At 49.0% G+C, this 9,500-nt stretch overlaps 1 protein-coding gene across 2 annotated transcripts in view; it reads right to left on the bottom strand.

The window, feature by feature from the left end:
* The window catches only part of Pxdn (peroxidasin), a 77,648-nt gene extending 68,667 nt beyond the window's left edge, over window positions 1-8,981 (bottom strand). For both annotated transcript variants that reach the window (XM_021178873.2, XM_029484621.1), the window contains exon 1: window positions 8,676-8,981. In XM_021178873.2, the coding sequence (XP_021034532.1) occupies window positions 8,676-8,866 (191 nt within the window). In that variant the 5' untranslated portion in view covers window positions 8,867-8,981. The remainder of the gene's footprint in view (window positions 1-8,675) is intronic.
* Window positions 8,982-9,500: the final 519 nt, after the last annotated feature.

The raw sequence follows: 9,500 nt of genomic DNA, 5'->3' as shown, positions 1-9,500 counted from the left end.
GCAACTGTTTATAACTCCAGCTTTATGGGACAACGACTCACAAAAAAAAACAAAAAAAAAAAAAAAAAAAAAAAAAAAAAGTACATTATAGAACTGGAAATATATCATGCCATAATTTTTGAAAACAAACATAACAGGCATACATGTCAATGTACACCTAGGCATATAAGGAGACATTTGTATAAATGTGAATCTGATCTAATGATTGAATATAAGCTGTCTGTTTTGTTTTATCTGTATTTAAAATATTTTTAATACAAAAATGTATTATTTGCAAAAAAACATTTTAAATACTGTCTAAAAATAAGATTGGTCAGTGGGTTAGAGGGTTAGTTTCATAACTCCTAGCACAACTTGTGAAGACTGCTGTTCAGCCCTCTCCAGCAGGAAAGGCCAATTTAATAATGTTTGTTTGTTGAACCAAACTCCTCCCAGAGATGACTGCTTCAGAGACCCTAGGGAAGATATTAAGGGGTGGATTTCCTAAGACCTTGCAAGTTTATATGCAGTGTTAGAGCTACAGTAGATAAACAGGAAGGGCTGAAGGTCCCCAGCCAGAGGACAAGAACTTAAGCGGCCTGCAACCTCACATCCTTAGCACACTGTGGCCTAAGATGTATGGTCATACCAGAAGCCAAACTTGCTTAGAAATGCAGCTGACTCCTGGTCCCGAGAATCTGATGGTCTGAACCTGAGGACTAAGTATTTAGTCTGTGTTTCTCTGTTCTCGTCCTTTACCACGTCACCCATCGTTTTCACAATTACCTGAAAGCAATCAAGATAGGAGCCACCGCTCTCATCCCTTGGAGAACTCACACTATGTAAATGGCTGGTCAGCCATCCTGTTATAAGGACTCAAGTAGGGACCAGCACTGAGACCACTGACCCTTTAGCACAGATAAGCATATATCACTCATGAACAGGCCGCTGTGAACCCCCAAGCAGTGCACATCACAGTGCTTCTCCTGGGAAGGGGGTCTTAAGACTACTTTGATTAATAGTAGTATTTCCTACTTTCCTCTTAGGGGTGAGGGTAAAATCTCCCCTAAATCACAGTACATGGAAATGTAGGGACTCATACTCCATGCTGGTGAACACCTCTGAGAAGAGAACATTGTTCAGAACATAGCTCCCTGTCAAGTACACAGAACAGAAAGTCAGGCAGGGAAAGGGAATCTAAAGACGCCATGGCTGGGGAACATGAGCTGCTTGAAGCCACTTTATAATTACATGTCTGATCCACTGCGCTGGACTCACAAAGCAGGGTAAAGCACATGGCCACCCCACCAAAACAGTGAGCAGAGGTGTGGCTTCACTTAAGAAAACTTAGCATTGTGGGCCATCTTCAGCAGCACCCCCTTCTCTTATCTCTCTGTTTACAGCCTTGAGGCTATGGAAGAGACAGGTTCAGGATTGAGAGGAGACATCTGTGAGCTTACACCCAACATGGTGGAAGCGAACGAGCCAGATGGTAAACACTTCTAGCTAGTGATACCTTCTCTATTCTGCCTCTGTGGTTAGCAGGCAGCCACAGACAAAATGTGAGCCCCCGTCCTGGCTTGTCCCAAAACCTCAAGCTGTAACAGGCAGGCTACCCACAGGCTGTTGTTGGTAACCCTGGCTTTAAGCAGAATTTCCAACAGGAAGCGGTCCAGCCAAGAGCATCTGTGTGGGTAATTCACATGGTCTAATACACCAGGACCCTGTCGTTCCTCCTCAGAGTACTTCAGGCTAAATGCTTCAAAGACAAATGGAAAACACCACAGTTGAGTTGCTTCAACATTTTCTCAAAAAAAAAAAAAAAATCTCAACATGTGAACATGGTGAACTCAGCAGTTTATTCTGAGCACTCCTTCTTTTGATCACACCCCTTGCAGCAAAAGAATTTAAAGAAGAAGAAGAAGAAAAAATCTCAAAGGAGATGGAGTGACAGGTGAGACTCTCCCATCAGTAAACAACCAGAAAAGGATAATGTGTGGGCAACTATTTCCATGGTATGTACCTCCATCAAAGCTGGAGGTGAACCTGGAGAGACAGAGAGCAAACGCAGTAACCATGCAACCGATCCAGCAAACTGCTTGAGAAAGAAGAGAATACCAGGAGTCCGGAGAGACAGAGGCAGCCAAAACCTGCAGAAAAGATGCCAGAAACACCAGAACACCCCAGAAGGAGAACAAAAAGACTGTAGGGAGCTGCAGAGTGCAGAGCCAAGCCTGGCAGCTCACCTCCACCAACATGAATGGAAGCACCCACATGGTTCAAAGGCCTCACTCACACTGGACCAAGGTGAATAGTGTCCATTTGTATCCACCACACAGCAAAGTCACAGGGACCCAAAGGGTTAATAGTAATTGGTCTAAGACAGAAGCCTGCTGCCAGTGCTGCCTCCTAAGTCTTGAATAGTGAGATGCACAGGCTGGGGAAGAAGGCATCTGACTTTTAGACTTCCTGTGGCTTATCTAATCAGTAGAGCAAAACTGGGGTTGACTGTGGGACACAATTACCCAGTCCTCAAAAAAGGTCAGGTTCATGATATCTAGGTTCTATTTTAAAACATACTATGGTGCTGGAGGGAAGCTCAGTTGCTCACTCACTCACTTTAGAGTGCTGGCTGAGCATGAGTGAGGACCTGAGCTCAGATCCCTAGCACCCACATAAAAAGTCACCCACAGCAGTCCAGGTCTGTCATCTCAGTGCTCAAGAAGCACAGACGACTATCCCTGGGGCTTTCTGGACAGCCAACCTAGCTAAATCAGTGAGCTCTGGGTTCAGTGAGCGATTCTGCCTCAAGAAAATAAAAGAGAGATTGAGGAAGGCATTCAGTATAGACCTCCAGCATCCATAGGTACCTACAGAAAGCACATACAGGTAGACCAATATGATGGGGACATCTTCTCAGCTGGGTTCCCAAAAGCAGTACTTTGTATCAAGTGAACATAAAACTAGCCAGCTAGAAAGCTAGCTAAGTTTAAGGCCTGCCTGCTGCCCAGTCATCAACACCCTCTGTAGCTCCTGCCACACTTCCTTGTCCATGAAGTGAGTTCCTTGGTCTGTAATAATGTCAAGGAGGCCTCCTTCAAATTCCTGCCTAGGGTTTCTTCTTGACTTTCCTTAGTAACGGCTTAATGCTCTATAATTGTAAGTCAGATAAACTACTTCTCCCTCAAAGTTGGTTTTGATCAGGGTATTTGTCCCAGGCCCAGAAATAAAACTAGATCTAACACATAGGGTAGGACATGACGACACAGGGCTCCTGATTCTCAAAACAAACACCAAGATGAAAAGGCACAAAGCATTAGAATTACCAACTTTGAAATATGTTAAACCATCACCAGCGTCATTTCAAGCAACAAGAAAGCATTCCTACAAGACGGTGATGGGCACACACCTCTGGTCCCAGCACTCGGGAGGCAGACGTAGATGGATGCCTGTGAGTTCGAGGTCAGTCTGGTCTACAGAGCCAGTTCTAGGATACTAGGGAATTAAAATGCTCCTCAAGTATTTCCACATACTTGGTGTGTTAGGTGCATGTGGTGAGTATATGGTATCCAGAATTTAGTAAAGAAACAGCCCCACCCTGGTCCCAAGGACTCCTGGCTCACAGAGACTAACTAACCAACCCACCCACAAAAGAGTCATCAGTGTGGTTTAATAAGAATGTCCCTTGTAGGCTCCAGTATTTGAATCCTTGGCCTCCAATAGGTAGAACTGTTTGAGGTGGTTTAAGAGGTGGCCGCCGGGTGTGGTGGTGCACGCCTTTAATCCCAGCACTCGGGAGGCAGAGGCAGGCGGATTTCTGAGTTCAAGGCCAGCCTGGTCTACAAAGTGAGTTCCAGGACAGCCAGGGCTACCCAGAGAAACCCTGTCTCGAAAAAAAAAAAAAAAAAAAGAGGTGTGGCCTTGCAAGAAGTATGTTTCTCAGTTATGATTCTTGCCTACTTCCAGTTTGTCTTCCTTGCTTTATGTTTGCAGATAAGGATGTGAGCGCTCAACTTTCTGATTCTGCTACCTCGTCTTCCTGCCATGATGGATTCGTATCCCTCTGGAACCATGAGCCCAAATAAACTCTTGTATAAATTACTTCAGTTATGTTGTTTTAGCCACAGCAACAGAACAGTAACTAAGACAGAGTCCCAGCTTCTTAAGCCCCACATGAAAGTTAAACTGCTCTTAAACTGAATCCATTAAAACAATGATATTTTAAATAAGTAATTCTCTCCAGCACCACAAAGCCCACAAAACTGTCACTGTAAAAACAAGACGGTGTCCTGGATATTGTGAAATTCAAGAAGAGGTCTCCCTGAGTGGCAGTCCAGGCCAGCAGCCTGCAGATGCCTCTTCATTTCCTAAATTTCCTGGCTCCTAAGAAATCTCTAGCTCCAGGCCTACAGTCCTGACTTCCTAGCTCCAGAACAGCCTGAGCTTACTTTTATCTATTTGAATCTGTTTTCATTTCCCCTTATTGCCAAGTGCAAAGGAAAAGGCCAATTTCTCCAACAGGACATGAAAAGAACCTGGTCTGTCAATGGGAACCAGCAATTCATAGTGACTCTCCAACTCCCACACTTGTAGATACACATCAGGCCTATCTGCGGATGGTGGGGCTCAGATCTGTGTAGAGAACACCTCTTCTCCAGTCTGCCCAACATCCAAAAACTTCAGCTATTCCACCCCAACCCCCAGACTCCTCCTCGGGTTCTGGTCCACATATTGGAGAACACAGACTGGAGACATGGAGTGGAAGCAAACTGAGCTCAAACAAGGCTCTTCCCACAGCTCCCACTTACCACCAATGGAGTCGACTAACAGACAAGGAAGCCAAGTGGTCCATGGGAAGAAAACTACAGGAAGGTAGCTTCATTAGGATCAAACCAAACTTCCAGTCAGAGCTGCCAGGGTCCCAGGCAGACAGACTCACTTCACACCACTTCTTGGATGTTAAAAAATTTGGCACAGCAGAGATAGACGGACTAAACCAACATGGCTCCCTCACAGGAGCATCTTCCTTACAAACATCCAAGATCATGCACAGAGGCAATTTATCCCAACAGAATGCAACCCTAAAGAGCATCCCAATGGTCTCAATGTATGACACAGGCCTAACTGAGCCCTGGATGGACACTGAGGGTTCTCCTCTTAGGCCAGTACCCCGAGAACCCAGAATGAGCAGCATCTTCACAGGCCTTGGTTGAGCTGTGAACAGTGGAACGAAACATCAGGCTCACACATCTGCGCATCCTTCGGCTCTGAGACCAGGGTCATGAGCTCTCCTGTTGTGACCGTCTTGAAGAGAGCACATGCTAAGAAACCAGAGCCAAGGGTGTCCCCAGGACCCGGTCAGGAGCCAGGGAACTTCCTGTGAAGTTCATACACTCCTGGCAATGCTAGGAATGGAGAGCCTGCTGAACACTACCCCAGGCTCTTCTCCAGTCTTCAGGCAAGGGTGATCGTGCTCCCAGGGGGAAGGTGACTGAGTCTGCATGGGGAGTCTGGAGGAAGCTGCTCTCTCGTAGGCACCTTATTTGGAGATAATGGTGCTGGTAGATGACAAACAGTGCTGGTAGATGACAAACTGTGAACAGCTCTGACAAACAGGACAAGGTATGCCGGACAACAAAATCCATCTCCATACCTATGGGTGCCTCTTGGTGTCTCAGTAACAACATTATTTGGGAATTTCACCCATGTGCACGAGTCAGCAAGTGCTGGCTACCAGAGCTCTGCAACTTCCTCCATCCCACATAGGCCTGGCACACCTGAACATGAAACCTTCGGGAAAGCTGTTAGCCTACAAGGTCGACTAAAATAGCTAGTCTAGACTATGTCACAAGTCCAAACACATTAGAAGCAATCAGAAACTAAGCACAAGCTCCAGGCTTCTGACAGACTGACAGAGGCCTAGGAGGCCAGGCCCTGACTGCTTTGGAGCCTATGCATGGAATCCAGAGCTCTCCCAAATTCATAGCTTTGGTCCTTCCTGTACCAGGGCTTCTGCCACACCACCAGTCTATAACAACTCCCTGGCACTGGAGTGCCCTGAAATGCCCAACAGATGTTATTTTTTTCAGGCTCAGTTCCCATAACCTCAATAACAGAGGCTTCAGGGGACAGAAAAGGATGTGAAAGGAGCAGTCAGGCTGTCAGGTGAGATACCCAGTGCGTACAGAAGAACCCAGTGCTGCCTTTTAAAGGCTACTTCCCCAAGAAGGCCAGGGTACCAGGCAGTTGTTTCTACCAGCCTTCCTACCAGCCTTCCAAGCTACAGAGAGAAGTGCAGGGTACCACCATGAAATTCCAGATGCTAGAGAGCAAAGCCAGTTCTAACCTAAGACCACTGTGAAGCCCCAAACAATCTGGCATTCTCTCAGGTCAAAACATAAGTATGAAACATTGGGGAAGGGAAGAACTGGATTTGGTCTTCGAAGAGGTTGAGTAGGGGGTGGGGCTCTTAGGCAACAAGCAGTGATTCCACTGACTTGGGGAATGGGAGGTTGCAAATTAACATCTTTTATGTCCAATTTCTACTTAACTATTGTTCCTTTGTTTCCTTTCTCAGCTGTACTTAAAAGAGGGCTCTATCTAACTCTGGGCCTCCATGCTAAGGCAAGCTCTCTACCACTGAGTGATACCTTTGTCTTCTATGTAGAAAAATATAAAATATCAACATGTACATGAGAGCAGGGAGTGGGCCGAGAAGCTGAAAGAAAGCAGTGTTTTGTGTGTGACTGCCCCAAAGCGCCACCTGATGCATACCAGCCTGCACCCAGACACAGAATGAAGCTAACTTTGCATGAGTTCTGTCAAGTGCTTGCCTGGTACACTGGAGTCAGTGATACCAAGTGCTATTGTTACAAAACCTTTCAGGAAACTTCAGACATCCATAAAAGTACAAAGTTTGAATTTCGGCACACATACCTTCTGGGGAAATCTTTCAAACAGCATCTCTGGTGTTTCTCTGGAAACCTTATACACCCCTTGCTGCATTTAATTTTTTAAATTACTTTTTAAAAAGTTTATTCCTGTATATGAGGGGAGGAAGGAGGGAGGGAGGGGCGTGTGGCATGCATCTGGAAGTCAGAGGGCAACTTGCAGGAAGGAGTCAGGTCTTTCCTGCCACCATGTGGGCCTTAAGAATCGGGCTCAGGTCGTCAAGCTTTGCTGCAGGCCTCTTTAACCACTAAGCTCATCCCCCACCCCCCTACATTTTTATGTGGCATGGTAGCATACAAGGCAGAGTGGGGGACTCCTGCTGGGTTCTACAGCACTCATGTAAAAACACTGCTGCAGAAAGCAATTAAGAATTGAGAACACACAGTCTGAGAATTTGACTTTGCCCAGATGTGAGAAATGGCTCTAGGGTCCAAGTTTTGGCCATTGAGTCACTACAGAAATTCTCTGTATTTGGAGACGTTCCGCTCTGGCCCAGTTTAAAAAGTTTACTGCTTTACAGCACACTGTCTGTCCTCTCAGATGCAGCCTTGGCTGACCATCCACATCCTCTGGAATGGAAGCCTTATTTAGCTCTCCAGAGGACTAGGCTAGGCATTCCCACCCCAGACTGGCCGTGCGGCCCGCACAATCTCCCCCGGAGGAAGTAGGACACCCATGCACTTTTAGAAGTGAGAACACTGACCGACCGCCCACTCCTTGAATAGTTCCCTCAGATTTTTATAACTTTCGCAGGCATCCTCAGAGATGCCAAAGTCCTCCAGCCCAGCCACCAAAAAAAAGTGAAAACTCTTTTTGGAATGCAGAAGTGCAGCTGCAGGACCCTGAATTACAGTTGGCCCCTAAACGCATGCCTGCCTTCACAGAACCAAATCTCAGAACACACAGAGGCCTGCAGCCAACTCTGCAGCACTGGGATTCCTTCAGATCTGGGGGCTTTCAGTGAAGGCGGAAAGCACAACTCCAGGTGAAAGTCAGGAAGTGGAGGACGTCTGCGAAACTGACCAACTGAGTAGAAACAGCGAGAGCCCCCGAGCTTCTTAGAACTTGGCCACCCGCACGGTGGTGGCCCCTCCATGGCACCTGGAACGCCAAGCTTCTTCCAAGCAAAGAAAAAGCTCCTTACAAGGGCTGCGCCCAAAAGAGTCCCCAGGACACCTAGCGAACTTGAAGGCTCCAGCGCAGAAGCCGATGGGAGTACACTTGGCGCTGTGGCGCCGCGGGACCCAGAATCTGCAAAAGAGGTTTCCTTGGCGCAGGGTGATGTGGGGTGGGCCTCCTTCCAGAAGGAGAAAGGGGGGCAGGTACACTGATGGAGGAAGAAGGGGTCGGAGGAGGGACGACCCAACCCCAGGCCTGCGCGTTAGAGAAGAGAGAGGGAAAGGAACCCCGAGTGGAGAAAAAGTTGAGAAGACACCGGAGGGGAGGCCAGGCGGGGAGGGTTCGAGAGACGCGCGGGGCTTTCCCTGGCGACTCCCTACTACTTCCCGGTCCAGCGGGAGATTCCGAGTTTGAACAAAGGCGGCTCCCCAGGCCGCGCGCTAAGCGCTCAGGTCCGCCCCTGGCGTCCTAGCCAGGACGGACAAAAGGCCCAGCACACCCTGCGCCGGACGCCGGGATACCCCACCTCTCCAAACCATTACCCCTGTCCCCCAAGCTACCCACGCCCCTCGATCCCCCTGAATCGCACGTCCCGCGGACCCCAGCACCCCCCGGGCCGCACTCACAGGATGGAGGTCTGCGGCGCCACGGCGGGCACGGCCTCCAGCAACAGATGCATGCAGCGCACGGTGGTACGGAAGCACAGGCAGCGGCTTGGACAGCCTGCCCCTTGCTTCGAGGCGACCACCGCCATGTCCCACCAGGCAAAGCACAGCACGAGCGCCAGCAGACAGCGGCGCGTGGGGCGCACGGCCATGGCAGACGGCGTGGACAGGAGCTGGCACGCGTGGACAGCAGCGGAGGAGGCCTCGGCGGGCGCGTCCACCGCCCGGCTCCCAACTGAGCCCTCCGGTCCCCGGCCCACGTCCCAGCTGTGCGCGGGGGGCGGGGAGGGGGCGCCAGCTGTGCACATGCGCGTGGCTCCGCCCCCTCTTAGCTTCGCAGAGGGCGGGGGTTGGGCAATCACCAGGGCCTTGGTGTCTGAACCTAGCGACCCTTCTCTGAGGTGCAGCAGGGCCTCCTTGAACTGCAGGACCAGTGCACACAGACTCCACTGTGGGGGGCTCCTAGAGGTGCAGAGGTGTCGCTTGGGACAGAGATTGGATCCCTGATTCTGCTTTAAAAACTGCAGCACCACAACAAAGTTACCCCACATCCCTTAATCATCCTTTCTCCCTGTATCCAAGGGTTTTGTTGCTGGTGATACCTTTTTTGAATACTTACAAATTTTGTTGTGTTCTAGGAAGTGAGCTTTCGCGGCTCTGCCTCTTTTGCCTCCGTGCCCACCACTGTTCCCACACAAAAACATCTATCTCTAGTTTCCTCGTTCCTACTTCAGAAACTGAGGCACAGCAACCTCCCCACCCCCCAGTGCACAGCTTGTAGGAAAA

This window comes from Mus caroli, chromosome 12 (genome assembly GCF_900094665.2).
Source record: "Mus caroli chromosome 12, CAROLI_EIJ_v1.1, whole genome shotgun sequence".
NCBI classification, from domain to species: Eukaryota; Metazoa; Chordata; class Mammalia; order Rodentia; family Muridae; genus Mus; species Mus caroli.
This window is presented reverse-complemented; position numbering and strand designations above follow the sequence as displayed.